The sequence below is a fragment of the Cibotium barometz genome, chromosome 41 (genome assembly GCF_041138505.1).
Source record: "Cibotium barometz isolate CiBa-2024 chromosome 41, ASM4113850v1, whole genome shotgun sequence".
In the NCBI taxonomy this organism is placed as follows: domain Eukaryota; kingdom Viridiplantae; phylum Streptophyta; class Polypodiopsida; order Cyatheales; family Cibotiaceae; genus Cibotium; species Cibotium barometz.
The window spans coordinates 23,442,618-23,460,770 of record NC_141086.1 but is presented as its reverse complement, the minus strand read 5'-3'; the positions used below and the strand labels follow the sequence as shown (position 1 = coordinate 23,460,770).

The 18,153-nt window shown below is 46.1% G+C and overlaps 1 protein-coding gene across 4 annotated transcripts in view; it reads left to right on the top strand.

The window, feature by feature from the left end:
- Positions 1-15,927, top strand: part of CYTC6A (Cytochrome c) — a 35,198-nt gene extending 19,271 nt beyond the window's left edge. Inside the window, exons 3-7 of one of the 4 annotated variants that reach the window (XM_086780140.1) lie at positions 14,486-14,598; positions 14,710-14,804; positions 14,918-14,949; positions 15,044-15,107; positions 15,353-15,927. In XM_086780140.1, coding sequence (XP_086636266.1) covers positions 14,486-14,598; positions 14,710-14,804; positions 14,918-14,949; positions 15,044-15,107; positions 15,353-15,481 — 433 coding nt within the window. In that variant the 3' untranslated portion in view covers positions 15,482-15,927. Of the gene's footprint in view, positions 1-14,427; positions 14,599-14,709; positions 14,805-14,917; positions 14,950-15,043; positions 15,108-15,352 lie in introns of all 4 variants that reach the window. The other 3 variants (XM_086780139.1, XM_086780138.1, XM_086780137.1) reach the window with 3 other exon arrangements.
- The last annotated feature ends 2,226 nt before the right edge of the window (positions 15,928-18,153 follow it).

The window sequence follows — 18,153 nt, the reverse complement described above, 5'->3', positions numbered from 1 at the left end:
GCAACACAATAGAGTAAGAAGCTGAATTTTATTTTTGCACACTGCACTAGGGCCGGAAAGGGCCGACCCCCCTTGTAATAGATTTTATTATCAAGGAAAACTGTTACAAGCCTCACGGGCATTCACATGCCAAACTGTTCAAGTGCATCCATGATCATGAAAACAGCATTGCAAACAAATTTGTCGTAGACGATGGAATCCATAGCTTCACTTGAGAGTAGCTTCGTTCCTTGATTCCTTGAAGCTTGTCAAACGCAGCTATGCTCCACTGGCATCCATACACATACACATGTGTGTGCCAGGACCGAGACATAGGAGACCATACTGACAAAGCATTCGAATCTCAAATTGAAAATTGCTTGCAAAATGCTCTTACCAAGTATTGGACGATCAATGTCGAGCTCCACCTCCGTGCGGACGAACTACAGCTTGAATGTGACCGTTTTCCACTTCCGGCTGAAATTAGGGTTTCTGATTTTTTAGGGTTTTAAGCAGGTTATATGAGTCCAAAATTGGGCATTTTGGGCTCTTTAGATGCCTATGAGTAAGGGGCACAGCTTGGTATGGTTTCCTCCAAAATTAGGGTTTCTGAAATTAGGGTTTCTGCAGAATTAGGGTTTCTGAAAATTAGGGTTTCAGCAGAATTTGGGGGCGGTAGAATGGTTAGGAGACTCCATATTCATTTAGAAGAGAGAGATAGAGTGAAAAGGTGAGAAACTGGAGGCTTAACTGTGAAAGGAAGAATCTTCAAGCTTTCCATTGGAGCTGGGAGCAAGAGGGAATGAAAATCAGCACTCTCACCAAGCAAAAAGTTAGAGAGAATAACAAAAATAGGCTCTCTTGAAGGGGGGCGCCTATTTCTAGAGAGAGAGTGTAGAGAGAGGTAATTTTCAAAATGAGTAATAGCATGGTGGCAGGTCCTCATACTGCCACCCAGTCCATAACCATCCCTTTTCCACACAAATTTAGTGGGAAGGGTGCCTGGACACTCGCCTAGCCGACCGGAAGGGAATTCTAGTCTATTCTTACTTATAGTTTGTCCGCCCGAGCTTTAATGAAGTGTGGACGCCCAATCTCACTTATAACTTGGGCGGACACACTTATTAAAGTGTGGACCTGCAAAACAAAGAATACATTGCTTTAACTCATAAAAGAGTAAAGTGGTGTACTTACCACCTGTCTACAGCCCACAAACGAGGTCAGAATACAGTTTCACTCGCACGGTTCACAAGAGGGCGTCCCCTACATGTGAACTACACAAACAAATCTTGCATACAATCAAATAGTTCATGCAAAGACAGGATTTTTAACTTGCAAACATGTTATGCAAGGATGCATTGAACAGTCTCCCTATTCATTTAGCTTGTAGTCCGTGGTACCACACTCTGGATTTGGGCGCAGATACACAATCCCAACCCATATATCCAGCCTACTGGCTCTCGGTGTAGACATAAGTCCCCAACCATAAGATGCCAGTCCATCCTACAGAACTCGTCCATAGGCCTGAAGCGCAGAGAATGCCCAAATAGTGACAATGTGTTTCCAGTTTCCCTTCTTCCGCTGCACATTCTATCACACATAATTCGAGGGATCGAGGGTAGTTGATGGTACCATACGTTGAACTTGTGCTACAGAAGAAGACACCTAGGTAGAATTATGAACATAAGTACTCAAAGGACATACGAACTTGACTCGGTCTTCGGAAGAGTTGATGACAATGGATCTCCGAATGACCGAGGTGGTATACTGCAGATGGTCTACTGCAGCATTTTCATGCATGTATAGGCCATTTACGAGGCCCTGCATGTACATATTTATTTAGGTATTTTTTCCTATTTTTTATGCTTTTATATCATTTTTATGCTATTGTGATGGTGTCGGCCTGCTACAGCTGGCCGACCAGCTATCATGGGGAGTATATAAAGGCTGAACCCCTTTCCCCCATTTTATCTCATTCTTTTGCATCTTGTTGAGGTCATTAGCAGTTGCTTTTGCTTCTTACCATTGTACAACACCTATAGGCTTCCCTCATGCTCAGTTTTCAAAAATAAACATCAGTTTCGAGCATTTACAAGTCTTGTACCTGGGCCTACATCTGTGTTTTCTATTTGCTTCACTTTCTTTCATGGTATTAGAGAAAAACACTGACCTGTGAGCAAAAGAGAGCTGCGTTTTCTATTTTGGAGCAGAGGCTTCGACAGTTTGTTGCGTTTTCTACAGATTTCAGTGTGGAAGGTGCTGCGTTTTCTTCTAGGAGGAGAGGCTTCCTCAAGATTGCTGCGTTTTCTTCATTTGACGCTTGGGACTGTTGTATTTGTGAATTTTCAGCAAAGATTGTTGATTTTTCTGATTGTTGAAGCCCTCTTCTAGGTGCTGAGGACATGGATCTACACCTTGGAGAGATCTTCCTTCTTCCTCTCCTTTTAGTTTCTCACCCTCCCTCCCTTTCTTCTTGCTGTGCACAACTTGAGAGGGGGATTTCTTGCTTTTTTATTCAGCCCCTTTCTTAAGAGAAGATTTCTTGTCAGAGAACATGGCTTCAGGAGATTTCTCTCCCGTTGCTCCTTCTACAGTTTCTTCTCCAGTGCTTGGATTTCCCCATAGTAGCAACGAAACCCGTTTCAAATCATATGAAACCGACCGAAACGTTTATGAAACGTTTCAGGATATGAAACTCGTTTTTTATTCACCTAAAATTTTTAAGGCCCAAAAACCTTACATGCCAGTTTCATACATATGCATTTGTGAAGCGCATTTTTTCTTGTTGCTTGCGACTCGACTTGCACGCGCACATCCTTTCCTGCGTGCCGATGATTGGTCGACCATCTTGAGAAGGACGCTTCAGCCTTGGCCATGGCCTAAATACATATTTTCATGTATATTCTTAACTTATATTTTTTTGCATTTTTTGTATGAAACTTTTTTTTTGGGCATTCCTTTTTTTGCTTGGTAGTGACTAGTTGACCATCTCAACAAGGACACTTGCGCCTTGGTCAAGAGATCAAAGCAAATCAACACATCATGAAATGAGTGAGTGTATATATGATGAAATCCAGTACAAGAGCTCGGTGTGAGACTCTGAAGGAGCAGAGAGGGATGCTGTCCCGTGCTGATGCTGAGGGTGGAGAAGGCCGCAATCCAAAGCAGATGGTAGGCTGCTGTTCCGAAGTAATAAGTAGAGAGGGTTGTGGTCCTGATGAGGTGAATGAGCAGAGAGGGCTGCTGTCCCCGTTATGATGGATGAGGGTAGAGAGGACCATGATCCTGAGGTAGTAAACACTGAAGTACTCTACTGTAGCAGAGAGGGTGGTGTCCCATGAGCTGTAGAAGAAAACACTAATGCAGAGTAGATGATGAAGCTGATATAGAAACGTTGAAGTAGAGCAGATGATGAAGCTGATGTAGAATTGCTGAAATACTCCACCGTAGCACTCTGCTGTCCCATGAGCTGCAGAAGAAAATGCTGATGTAGAGCAGATGATGAAGCTGATGTAGAAATGCTGAAGTAGAGCAGATGATGAAGCTGATGTAGAAACGCTGAAATACTCTAGTGTAGCAGAGTAAACACTGTAGCAAAGAGGGCTGCTGTCCCATGACCTGCAGAAGAAAACGCTGATGTAGAGCAGATGATGAAGCTGATGTAGAAACGCTGAAGTAGAGCGGATGGTGAAGCTGATGTAGAAACGCTGAAATAATCTATTGATGAGGGCGGAGAGGACCATGATCCTGAGGTAGTAAACGCTGAAGTACTCTATTGGAGCGGAGAGGGCTGTTGTCCCATGAGCTGCATAAGAAAACGCTGATGTAGAGCAGATGTAGAAACGCTGAAGTAGAGCAGATGATGAAGCTGATGTAGAAACGCTGAAATACTCTACTGTAGCAGAGAGGGCTGCTGTCCCATGAACTGTAGAAGAAAACGCTGATGCAGAGTAGATGATGGAGCTGATGTAGAAACGCTGAAGTAGAGCAGATGCCGGCAGCAGCAGCAGGTCGTATAAGATGTGGTTGATCTGGGCGCTGCCAACAAGACACCGTGCTGAAAGGTTTGCTATGAACCAAGCGCCGGCAGCAGCAGAGTATATGGCTTGATGAGATGGAGCGCCGACAGCAGATCAAGTTGTCTTGTGTTGTGTTACTTTGCAGATGTATGATGCGCTTATTTATATGAGGTTTGGGCTGCTGGTCGGCCAAGGAAAGAAGTCGGCCAGCAGCAAGACCTGAAAAATGGCTAAATAAAAAACCTTTTGGACTGGAAATAATACCAATTTAGGTATTTTCACACAGTAAACTCTTGTGAGTCTAGCAACAAAAAATAAAATAAAAAAGGAAAACAAGATAAACCCTCGCTGAAAAATTGTGTATCAAAACCCATTACTATGATTGCCAAAGTTCTACAATTTTCATAATTTCTATCTTGTAATATGGATCTTTATGGTTGTGATTAAAAAAAAAAAACCTTATGAAGATAGGTTAGATTGAGTCTTGTAACATGTTAGAAGTCATCTCCTGTCTAGTTTTATACACCAGGGCCTTTGTTGTGGGTGTGCCCGCCCTTATGAGGTGTTTTCCCATTTTTCCCCACTCTCCGTATTTTTCCCCTATTTTTTCCCATTTTTCTGAGGCTTGGGAGGGCTGCCAGGTGATGCCAGGAGCACCCTATTGCTGGCCGACTGGATCTACTTCAGTCGTGGGCTTCAGGGCTGCTGGCCGAGGGCTGCTGGCCGACTGGATTTGATCAGTCGTGGGCACCTATTTTGCTGGCCGACTGCATTTATCAGTCGTGGGTCCTTTTTTATCAGTCGTGGGCACTCCTGATGCTGGCCGACTGCCCTCTAGGGGGATATATATAGGACCCCAGCCCCCATGCCTTATTTGTATCATTTCTCGGGATCTTCTTGTGTATATAGAGCAGAGTTACACGCCTACATCTGTCTCTCTCGTGCTGTTTTTTTGCCTGCGTTTTTTGCTTTTGCTCGTGTTCCCAGATTTGGTCATCATCTCCGCTGCATATTCTGACATGGTATCAGAGCCTAGGCTCTAGATAGGTCTTGGGATTTGTGAGCAAGAGGGGGACTGTTTTGTGGCTGATTGGTGGACTGTTTTGGGCTGATCGGGAAGAGAAGGTGCAAGAGGAAGGCGGGCTGATTTGCTGGACAGCCACTTGCAGGTTTTAGTTCTTCTTTGTTCCCACCCACCCACCCTTTTCAGAGTACATCCCCACTATGGCAGATCTGTTTGAGATGGCCGAGAGACACGTGAAGATTCCGACTCTCCCCACGTTCCGGTGGACCGTCAGTTGGACGGGAGCAACTACGGCATATGGAAGGTGATGATGGAATCCGTTTTGGAGTCCTGCGATCTCGCCGATTTCGTCGTTGTTGGTGTTCCACGGCCGGAAGTAGAGGAAGGGGAGTTACCGTCAACCCGAAAGGACCGGGAGGCCCAGACGCAGATGTGGGATCGCGTCAACGCCAGGGTCCGTTCGTTTATTTTCCTCAACTGCACACCGCAGGTAATCAATCATGTCAAGCACATGACGCTGGCCAGAGGTATATGGCAGCATTTGGTCTCACTTTATAACAGGGTATCGCCCATGAAGAGGATTTTCTTGGAAGTACAGATGCGGGTTATGAGCCCTGCAAAGTCATCGACGATGCGGGAGCATATTAACAAGCTGCAGGCTCTTCAACAGGAAGTTCTTCAGGCTGGGAAGGAGATATCGTCAGAGGACATGGCCATAACGTTGCTGTCACACTTGCCCTCTTCGTACTCAGTGTTTTACTCGTCGTTGATTACCAGTGGCAGGCTCAGCACCATCACGTGGGAGGAGCTTGTGCCCATGGTCCTAGACCAGGAGGAACGATTCACGAACCCTCCTCAGGGTGGAGGTTCGGAGGCCTTTACTGGCCAACGGTCGAAAGGCCGTAATTCGGGCAAAGGGAAGGCTTCATCGGAGAAGTCTTCTGAAAAGAAGTCCGACGCTGACCGCGAGAAACTGAAGGCAGAGAGGACCTGTAATGATTGTGGCGAGAAAGGCCACTATTGGAGGCAGTGTCCCAAGCGGAAGACCGAGAAGGGTGAAGACTCCTCAGCAATCATGAAGACTCCGGCTTTTGTGCACCTGGAGGTGATGGACACAGATGCTTTATTTTCTTCAGGCAGGGAGGAGATTGGAGGACTCTCCGCAACGGATACTCGGGAGTGGATTCTCGATAGTGGTGCTTCGAGGCACATGACTCCTTCCCGTTCCGGTTTACAGGATCTCTGCAGGCTTTCTGGTCATATTCTTACTGGGGATACGTCCACTATCCCAGTTCACAGTGAGGGCAGGATGGAGATAGTTCCCGATGGCAGAGGGGGGAAGCATTCCTCCCAAGTGTTGTATGTTCCGGCACTTGGTTTTCATCTGTTGTCAGTGCATCAGGTTTGCAAGACTGGCGTACGGGTGGAGTTTGATGAGCATTTTGTTGCTCTCCGGGACAAAGCAACAGGCCAAGTGGTTTGGGAAGGCGGAGTGGAGAATGGACTTTACAGGCTTTCAACACTCTCTCTCCGAGGTCCTCAGGATTGTGATGAGTGGCAGTTTGGTAATGGCTACTCAAGTGTGGATACGCTGCTGCAGGTGCGAGCTTTCCGAGACCAGGTGGTGGATAGCTTGCCAGTAGATGGCAGCAGTTGGCGGGAACTTTCCAGTACTGAGGTTGGTAGTTCTTGTGTTCGTGAGTCAGAGGAAGCTGAACAGGTCACTTATGCTCTGATGTCTCGTCGTGTTCGGGACATAGAACCTCCAGTAGTTGAGGATGTTCTTTCCACGGGGACCTTTCGGAAAGCCAGGCAGGTGACAGGTGATTACTTGCAGAAGGAGGTGGTTTCTCCAGGCTTTGTGGTTCCGGATTCAGAGGGGGTGGTTGACAGGTTTCATTAGGTTTCCAGGACTTGCTTGTGCACCGTAACAGGTGTTGATCCTTGTGAGCAGTGTGATGTCTCTGTGACTCAGAAGCTGTATGGTTCATTGATTTGGTTGATGGACACCGGATTGGACGGGAGCTTCCTGATGAGGCAGTTGAGCTCTTGGTTGCGGATGTCTCTTTGGGAGGCAGGATTGCGTTTCCTGTGGTTTCTGCGGCATGCGAAGGATCATGGACTCTTGTACACAGGAGGGGGATTGTTGGATGGAGTCCGACTCCACGGTTGGAGTGACTCAGTTTGGGGAGGAGATCCGGACACGAGGGGATCTACTTCAGGCCCAGGAGTAGTTTTACGGAGCAGCAGTAGGAGGTTTCATTGCAGGTTTGGGCTTCCATTGGAGGAACTCATGGTCATCCAGAGGCACTTTGTTCGTGAACAGATTGTTGCTGATGACATCTTGCTAGAGTTCTGTTCGACGGAGGACAGTACGGTGGACCTCTTCACGAAGTCGCTCTCAGGATTTGCTCAGGCGGCACCCCAGCTCCCAGTGGTTGGTCACACAGCCAGGAGCTGAGAGGGGGTGTTAGAAGTCATCTCCTGTCTAGTTTTATACACCAGGGCCTTTGTTGTGGTGTGCCCGCCCTTATGAGGTGTTTTCCCATTTTTCCCCACTCTCCGTATTTTTCCCCTATTTTTTTCCATTTTTCTGAGGCTTGGGAGGGCTGCCAGGTGATGCCAGGAGCACCCTATTGCTGGCCGACTGGATCTACTTCAGTCGTGGGCTTCAGGGCTGCTGGTCGACTGGATTTGATTAGTCGTGGGCACCTGTTTTGCTGGCCGACTGCATTTATCAGTCGTGGGTCCTTTTTTATCAGTCGTGGGCACTCCTGATGCTGGCCGACTGCCCTCTAGGGGGATATATATAGGACCCCAGCCCCCATGCCTTATTTGTATCATTTCTCAGGATCTTCTTGTGTATATAGAGCAGAGTTACACGCCTACATCTGTCTCTCTCTTGTGCTGTTTTTCTGCCTGCGTTTTTTGCTTTTGCTCTTGTGTTCCCAGATTTGGTCATCATCTCCGCTGCATATTCTGACATAACAATCCTCATCCTATAAGGGGTCACCCTTTGTAACATGTAGTAGAAGTAGTCGTAATTAAGGATTCTGTCACACAAGTCTCACACCGCCTTCTGTATCCTAAGTTTTGCAAGTTCAGCAATCCGCTTTTATAACTTCAAACTTTAAGAGATTTAGAGAGAGGGAGAGAAACTGTACACCATATGGGGTCCCGAATTACCCATTGAAGGGCCCTCTATCCCGTTATCGGAATAGTATTTGCTTTATTACTTTGAAGAGAATGACTTTGGACTGAAGATAAGCCAAACGCAAGATTTTGGAGGACCAAGAGTTAGGCTGAATTGTACACGGTTGTAGAAGAACCAATAATGACCGATCTCGAGCCTATGCACTCTTCCCAATGGAATGAGGGAAGGCTGCAAATTTGAGGCTGAGGTATGGACTGTTTGGGACTGTTCTAAGCTATGTATGAATGCTGAAAATGAATGTACGCATGCGTGTTACCTTCACCCTAGGGGCTGTAGCAAACGCCGATGCTATGCAATGCTGAAAACTGCTTCAAGGCTGAAAACGCAAGAATGTTGATGCTATGTTGCTGCTGCGTTTTGATTGTATGCTCCTAGATGCTCAAGCGTTAATGCTCAGAAGGCTGATGGCTGAAACGCTTGGTGATGAATGATGGAATGGTGCAAATGAGTGCTATTTATACTAAATCATGGGCTGGTCGGTTGGCTCCCTAGAGCTACATGACTTGTTTATGCTCAATAATGATATTTAAATGCTGAAATAATGCTATAAAATATGGAAAAAATACCAAATAAATGCTAATAAATATCCTTAAAATACCATATGCTGTTTCAAGGCTTCTGCGATGGTCTATGCTTGTGCCTGACATATCTTGGACCGAGGATTACAATGGGGTCATGGCGTATGACAAATATCATCCTAAAGGGTACTAATACTGTACAATGTTGCAGTGATGATGATGAGCCATCTTGTCACCATGCACTACAGTGCAGAGTGCATGTGACACCCTTATTCTCTTTGAGTAAGCACTTGGTGTGCTTTTTTAAGTGCGTGGAATGATGGCAAGTCCTCTTATGTTCTTGGAGAGGAGTGAGAAGTTTGATGGGACCAAATTTCACACAGTTTGTGAAAATGAATATGGCTCTATTTTTTTTTTTTTCCGGGAAAAAGGTCCTTCTATTAGTTAATGAGAAAACGCCATAAGGCTACAAAGCTCACCTCGCAAGGAGGGATAAAACACAGTGAACTCCTGAGCTCCACCCCCGTGGCTGGCCGCTCTCTGGGGGGGGCTACCTAGTAATACATATGGAAGGTGAGAAAAGCCAGACTGGAGGCCTGTAGTGCCAAGTGACATCCTCGCCCCTCGCGGTGAGGAAGGGGCCAAGGTGCCAAGTGCGGAGGAAAGCCTTGCGGCGCCCTCTCATGCGATCCGAGTCGCCCTGGAGTTTCCCCCAGTGTCCTCTCAAGGTGTGAATGATGTCCACCCAGAGGGCCTGTATGACCTCCGCCGGTGGAGTCGCCTGGCGGTCAATGGCCTCCCTGCATCGGGCTCTCCATATGTGCCAAGCCGTCATGCTGCTGATCATCTCCCATCTGTGCCCGACCCCCTCCTGAGGAGCTGCCGATGAGAAGTCTGGCGTCGGAACCACCGCCATCGCCCTGTCAGAGACCTGGATGGTCGCGCTGCCAGGGATGTCCTCATATCCAAGGGCCGGGCCACTGTCCGTGGCCCAAGCCACCGCACCCCACGTCACCAGCATCTCGCCTGGTGAGCCTGCAAAAACCATCCTGAGAGCGCGCTGCCAGACCTGCTGAGCCTGTGGGCAATCCCATAAGCAGTGCCGCTGCGACTCCTGTGCATGGCCGCACCGAGGGCAGGACGCTGGGTGTCTGCCAAAAGCTAGCCATGCCCCCACAGCCAGTCCTCTATGCGCTGTGAGCCAGAGAAAAAGCGTCACCTTCCGGGGCCGGAAGCTGGCCCAAAGGCGCTGCCAGAAGTCCCTAAGAAAGGCAGGGGAGAGCCCCTGTCGCCGCCAATGTTCGGCCGCCGCCGGGGTGCTCGCTATCCTGTGCCTCTGAATCCGCCGCCCCAGCCTCGCTGTGTACTGAAAAAAGGGGATGCTTGGGCTGGTAGGGGCCAAGTAGGGATCTCGCCAAAACCACTCACCTGGATCCCACTGAAGGCGAATAAGAGGCCTGCTGTCCCAAGCCCATAATCTCCAAGAACAGTCCTCCCCTATCGAGGCCGGTGAGGGGTCTACATGCCACTGTCTCTGATGAAAGCCGACCACCCGCACCCTCTGAAGAATACAACCCTGGAGCCCATCCAAATCTAGTCGTGTCCTCTGAAGCTGGCCACCCTCTCCCACCTCGAAAGTGAGTGGGGCGACTCTCTCCGCTGTGCCACAGACCGCTAGAAGGATCTCATGCCGAGTAAAGACACCCATCCACTGTGGAGGTGGAGGGTCCTGTACTGGGGTCCGCCACTCCCGGGGGATGGCCGCCTCAATGTCCTGTCTCATCAACTCTCTGCCCCTCATCCCACTGAGTCTCCTCTCCTGAGCCTCTAGAGGCAGCTGTTGAAAACATATCCAGTCGTCTAGGGACTGGGCTGGGCCGGAGCTCAAAGGGCCCCATGACACATGAGACCGCGATCCAACCATATGGCCACTGGGAAGTCGAATCAAGGGGTTCCAGATCAATGGCTGCCTCAGGCGCTCCTCATCGGTGCCCGGAGGAGTCTGGAAGAGTGACGGCCTCAGATGCGACCAGGCCCTCAGAAGGCTAACTGCAAAACGCTCCTCGAAGCCAAGGCCCACTCCTCTGGATCGCTGCTCTGTAAAGATCCACCTAATGCTGGGGGTCCAGGGGCCGCTAAGAGAAGGGGTGCGGCTGAGCATCCTGGAAACAAGAAACTCCTTCCACGGCTCAGCGCCTGGCAGGAGGCCACGAACTACCAACTTGCCAAGCAATGCTCGGCTTTGGCAAATAGGATCAACAATGCCCAGGCCGCCTCTCTCCCTCGGCTGAGTGATCACCGCCCATGCCACCTTGGCCCTGGCGGGCCGCCCGTCGCCACCGGACCAAAGAAAGTTCCTGATGAGCCGCTGCACCTGGCCAATGCATGCCCGAGAGAAGGCCCAGCAGGAAGTGATGTACCACATAGTAGCAAGCAGAACCTGGTTGGCCACAACTACTCGGCCAGCCAGAGATAATCTAGCGGTACTCCAATACAGAAGCTTCTTCCGAATGCTCAGAAGAAGGGGGGCAATCTGCTGCTCCGGAGATATGTCAATGCCCACATAACATCCCAAATAACGCACTGTAGTGCCAGGGGGCAGCCACTGAAAACCGTCAACTGGCCTCCAAGTCGGGGGGGGCATAGAGCTGACCCACAGCCCACACGACTTGTGCCAGTTGATCAAAGCGCCCGAAGCTCTGCAAAACCTGTCCATGGCTAAGGCGAAGCGGCGGAGGTTCTCCTCACCTCCCTGAAGATAGACAGCAGTGTCATCCGCAAACTCCGAGTCTAGGAGCTCCTCCGAGGTACGGATGGGAAGCTGGAGGCCCCGCAAACCTGTATCCTGTGCCGTCAAAAAAGTGCTCATGGCCTCCGCCACAAAAAGAAAAAGAAAGGGCGCTAAGGGACACCCCTGCCGCACCGAGCGCGAGAGCTGGAACCTCTCTCCGCGCACGCCCTGTATCAGCACCTGGCTATGAGCCGATGAGTAGAGTGCAGAGACCCCACGGATCCGCTGAGGAGGGAAGCCCATCCTCTCCATAGTGCCTTCCAAGAAGGCCCAGTCCACCCGATCATATGCCTTCTCGAAGTCGAGAAGGAGCACTGCCAGATCCTCCTGTCGAAATCTAGCCAGAGCCGTAGCCTCCCAGAAGGAGAAAATGTTATCCAGAATGCTCCTATCCTGGATGAAGCCAGTCTGCGTGGAGTGGATGATGTCCGGAAGGTGAGGCTGAAGCCGCCTGCTGATCGCCTTAGCTAGGACCTTGTAGGCCGTGCCTAGCAAGGTGATCGGTCTCCACTGTCTAATCTCCAGTCTGTCTCCTCCCTCTTTGGGGATCAAGTGGATCAAACCCTCAGCCATGCTGTCCGGCATGACTCCTGACTCCATAATCTCCTGGAATGCCAACCTGAAGCCCCTGTGTAAGAGGCCCCAGTACCTCTGGAAGAAAGCCACCGAAAGACCGTCCTCTCCTGGGCATTTGCCCCGAGGTAATGCCTGAAGAGCCTCCTCCAGTTCCGTATCCGAGAAGGGGGAGAGAAGGGAGTACTGTAAATGGGCCGGCACAACCGGTCTCGTGAAGCTCCAGACTGCCTCCCGAGCCTCTCTCACCCTGTCATCTGCTGGCTCAGCAGAGAGAAGGTCCCTGTAAAAATCTGTGGCTATAGCCCGAACCCTGGGGGGATCCACCACAACCTGGCCATCAGCCTGCCGGAGACGCCTGAGACCCTCTCGTCTGAAGCGAGGCCCTGTCGCCTCAAAGAAATCTCGAGTCACTCTGTTCCCAGCCTGTGTCCAAAAGGAAGCCCGAGCATGGAATCGGAACTCCACCCTCCTCTCCTCGATGGATCTGATCTCCGTGCGAGCTGACTCCATCTGCTCTGAGATCCAAGGGCTCGTAGGATCCCTCTCCTGGAGTCTCTGGAGGGACGCTAGACTCCTCCGTAGGCTCCTCTCCTGCTCTCTGAAAGCCTCCAGCCGGTCCAAGGCAGCCTGTCTGAGCATCTGGCTAACCTCCTGCAAGCCACTGGCAAGATCGCTGGCTGCCGATCCTCTCTTGAACTGCAGCTCCTGCCAGACCTGCTCAACTCTGATCGCAATCTCGGGCTCCTCTATGAGACAATCTGGAATCCGGACGCTCTGGCCCTGCTCTCCTCTCGTGGGGTCCTCGATCTGGAGAAGCACTGGATAGTGATCTGAAAGAAAATGAATATGGCTCTAATTGAAAGATCTTTGGGATATTGTGAATGGGACATCTAAGAAGCCCACTAGGGACAATAGGGAAGAATTATTGACAAAGTGGATCACTTTAGATGCAGAAGTTGTCCTTCATTATCTCATCCGTTGCAGATAATCAGATCCATCAAGTGGCATCAACTTGTTCTTCCCATGAGGCATGGACCGGGTTAATGACCATTTTTGGCAATACCAATGCTATTGCCAAGCTATTATTCAAGAAAAAACTGTACAAGTTGAAAATGACTGAAAGCACAGTGTGGAAGCTCATGTAAATGAGATAAGGAGTCTCATTGATCAACTAAGTGGAGCTGGGGTTAATATTGAAGAAAGAGGAAGCTATCTTTGTCCTCTTGTCGAGTATGCCTTCAAATTACGACGATTATGTGTCAGTCATAGCAGGCAATCTAGTTCTTGAAGAGACTAGGATTGAAGGTGGAAAAGCAGTGATCAAAGAAGACCAAGCTTTTGCTCGCAAAGAAAAGGAGGATGAAAAGATCGCAACGAAATGGGACTGCTATGAAAAGAAGCGGGATGAGGAATCATCAAAGAAGGAAGCAAAGAAAGAGTCAAAGAAGGACAAAGAGGAGGACATGGAAAAAGAAGAAGGCAACATGGCTTCTATGGACTATGCTTTTTAAAACATTAAAATTTGTGTGTGTGTGACAAACTCTTGGAACTCTTGGTTAAACACACCATGTGTGGGATAATGTTTGATCAAAAGAGGGGGTGTTGGAAATATGTGATCTAACATCCATATTATCCTTTGCGGTAGCTTTATCCTTTGTGGAAGCCTTGGTGGTTGAGGATAATATTAAATCTTAGCTTAAGGTCCTGAAGGTCAAGGATAAACCACGGTTACTTGGTGTAACATGGGTCAGAACCCTAGCCTTTTGACATAGGAAGGCCTTTGGGAGATTGACATAAGAAGCTCACCTCTCCTCATTTGTGTAAGAGTGATAGTGAGAGCATTTTTATTGTAGCCTACTGTGTGTTAATCCAAGTGAGCTTTTGTAGCACCAATCTGTTGCTCTTGCTCTTGCTTCATTTTCATCATTATGTTCATTATGTTGATTATCTTCATTAGCTTTGTGTTAGTGTTTTGACTATCTTGGTGATTATGTGTGTGCAAGGATTAGCATTCCCATTGCTTAATCTCACATAAGATACAACCATTGCCGTGAGCTATCACAAAGTTCACCAAGAGTAAGATCCCCCTGCAGTTAAAGTGGGTACCCTTCCTAGGAGCACTGCTGCCTGCAGTAGATTATACACCAAGTTGATGAAGAAGTAGACCTAGAACCTTCAATGGCATGTTGCCACCCATGCCACGTCAAGGAAATATTCACATAGACCTTGAGATTAGCAATGTTTCCCTCTCTCAACCTATGAGAGAGAGAGAGAGAGAGAGAGAGAGAGAGAGAGTGTGTCTGCAGGTGGTTTCGTATCTGATGGAGTTTGGTGTTGGAGTGGCCTCTCTAAAGCCACTTGCAGACATAGTGAGATTGGTGGCCCAATCTTGCAGGATGTGAAACAAGTGTCTGCTAGACTTGCTGCGACTTTTCTTTTCACAACAACTGTGCTGTCGTCCACTTTGTTGGCTGCAGGTAAGTGGTTGGATTAAGTCTTCTTTCTAGGTATGTATTGTACCCTCTGAATCTCATGGTTTCAATCCCATGTGTTGTATTCCTGTCCTCTTGATGTATTTTTTCTTGCAGATACTGCTCATGCTTTGGATAATGCCAGTGTGCAGAGGCTCTTCCAGCGATCATGTGTAGGCTGTCATGTGGGAGGTGGCAATATTCTTCAGCCGGTATAATGGAAGAGGCTGTAAATACATCACTTCTACAGGATAAGTGATATGAGACCTCCTTGATATGATAAGTTAATTAACTTTAGTTGCTTTTATGCATGTTCTTCATGAAGGGAGCAACCTTGACAGCTTCCGATCTGCAGAGGTGGGTGGTCACTAGTGATCTGTGTGTCTGCTTAATGTAATGGTTTCTTAAATTGCTAGGTTAGAGAAAGTGATAAGCAGACCCTCTTCTACAGGAATGGGGTTTCTACTGTTGATGATATCTGTAAGATCACGTACTCGGGAAAGGGTCGGATGCCAGTAAGTTACTCTATCGATGTGTTTCAGGTACAAGGTGCATTGACACATGAGCTCGTATGAGACTCACACGAGCTCTTATGGTCTGATAAGAGCTGTCAAGTACTCATATGGCTTCATAAAATTACTTTTCTTGGTAGTTTGATGAAGGTATGGATTAGGCTGAGTGAAAGGGCATGCTTTCTTTTGGTGTTTTTAGTAGTCTCCGTTAATCAAGTAATGGTGACAAGGGGAGTGCTTGGATGCAGGGTTTCGGTGAACAGTGTGCACCAAGGGGCCAATGCACCTTTGGACCACGCCTAAGTGATGAAGAGATCCGATCTCTTGCCGAGTTTGTAAGGCTCCAAGCTGACCAGGGATGGCCAAACTCGCAGTGAGCTTAAAAATTTACTGTCATGGTCACAGCTGATCTGTGCCTACCTTTGGGTGTTGTTCTTGTGAATGGGTACTCCATCTTATATTCCACAGTTTTTTTCCAAATCAAGGAGAAATGTAAAGAAAATCCCTTCTATTCTTTAAACAGAGACAATACGGAGTTTGAATATCTATTTGGGATAGATGTTTAGAACTCTTTCTTATGTTCTGTACCAAGCAATGTTGGAAGGTGAAGGCCTTTCGGCTAATCTGTGAATCTTTTCTAGAACTCTCGGCATACAAGGTGTCTTCATTGCTATTCGTAAGACTCAAGCTCATCAACGAGTTCTTGAAGTGCAATAGTTTGTTCTTGCAAAGTGGGCGGTATGGGTAAATTAGTCATTTTGCAAGTAGTTAAAGTGCAAATATGTAATGCAGATAAGTAAAATAAAGATGAAAACTTAGCTCTTAATACACCTTGAACTGTGTTGAAGTTGGGTTTGTATTTTGTCAAAAGGTTTGATCTTACCAGTGTCATTTTCTCCAAGTCTTTGATTTTTTTAAAAATTTTTACCAGCTTGAATTTGATGGAATTTTGGAAACTGCATGAGCCCCCTTTAAAGCTTAAGAAATAAGCTTTTAAGCCATTGCTTGAAAACCTCTAAGATGGGAAAAAAAAAACATAAGCTTTATAGCTTTTAAAAAATAAATCTTTTAAGCTTTATGGAAACAGAAAATTGGGTAGCGATTCTTGTAGTGCAATCGAAAATGAAAATAAGGTGGTCATCCTTTTTTTTTGGTTGCGTCGTGAGAAAATAAAGTACGGAAAATACTTATCTCAAAATTATAAATGACTATTTTTCTTAAGTTTAAGTAGAATTAATTATTTTGAACGTGCACAAGCTTGTACATTTATGTGTAATGCTTGAAAAAATAATGTGAATGACACAAAACATCTTCATGTGCGCACATGCCTTCAATTATCATAAACTTTATCAACTAAAAATAAAAATTTTATATAAATAAATAATTAAAATAATCCAATTAATTCTAGCACATCATTTAAAGATTCACAGGCATAAACAATCACCGATTATAAAATCGATCACAATCGATATCTGATAATCAACAAAGGACTCAAGCATATGCAAGCAACACCAAATGTATTAATTTTATCATCCACGATATTAACATGATTTGGTATGAAATGAAAATAATCCTTCATCCATGACTTATAGAGATGGTTTTTCACCTTTCTTTTGTAGTTTGGTCTTTGCCCTTTGTATATAGCTTTTCAATCCTTCAACATTAGAATTTTCCATAGTTCTTTTGTCCTTTTGTGTAAATATTTGCAATCCTTCAATCTTAGAAATATCTTCTTTATTTTTCAATTTTCATCCATCTTTTTAGACCCGAAGCTTTGATACTACTGAAATGGGGATCCATATCTAGGAAAATAGAGGAAAAATAGACCTACAAGAAAATCTTGCACAAAACCACAAGATTTCAACATATTCAAAGCTTGAGAAAAGAAAGTATGGAAAATACTTGGCTCAAGTGCATAGCACAAACATTGGGTATAATCTCTCTCCTCTTGTATGTGGTCTTTTCTTGCACATGAGTATTTAGCCACTAAAAATACAAAAGTGTGTCTTTTTCACTCATCTTGCATTGCACTTCTCTTTTAGTAAAAAATAAAGAGTTGCAAAAGTATTCAACTAAGTGGCTAGGAGTGAAAGCTTACAAGCTTTCAAAATTATAAATGACTATTTTTCTCAAGTTTAAATAGAATTAATTAATTTGAATGTGCACAAGCTTATACATTTATGTGTAATGCTTGAAAAAATAATGTGAATGTCACAATATCTTCATGTGCGCACATGCCTTTAATTATTATAATCATCAACTAAAAATGAAAATACCATAAAAATAACTAATTAAAATAATTCAATTAATTCTAGCACATCATTTAAAGGTTTAAAGGCATAAACAATCATCGATTATATAATCGATCACAAACGATATCTGATAATCAACAAAGGACTCAAGCATATGTAAGCAACACTAAATGTATTAATTTTATTTATTGTATCATCCACAATATTAACATGATCTGGTATGACATGAAAATAATCCAAGAGCATCTCCAAAGTATTTAAGAGGGGAGAATAATATTTTAATTAAGGGTATAATATATTCCTGTAATATTTTTTATCCACTTGGATTGTTGAAAAAGGTAGGGATGATTCTATTATGTAGCTATATATGATAATAAGGTTTAGGGTAGGGGTTGATGACTCCTATCTTGCCTTACTTCTTCATTAATCTTGTGGATGGAATTTCTCACATCCTCACTTCTACATTAATCTTTTGGATGGAACTTCTCACACCCTCTGTCCAATCAATTTTTTGCCAACGGGCACAAAATATTCACATTTTGACAATGTTAATGTTATCTTTGATTTGACTAACATGTCATTAGGTAAATGCAAGCTCTCACATGGAATGTCTGTTTAAAACTTGTGCTAATCAAGGGATTTCAAGCCAAAATTGAGTATTCAAGGCAATAAAATGTACATAACCTTCTCATTCTTGAGGGTGGGTACTCTCCATTAAATTCCATGGCTAGTGCCAATTGCTTACCTTCTTTAATGCAGAAGGTGTGCCCAATATTGCACTTATGTATAATTTGGAG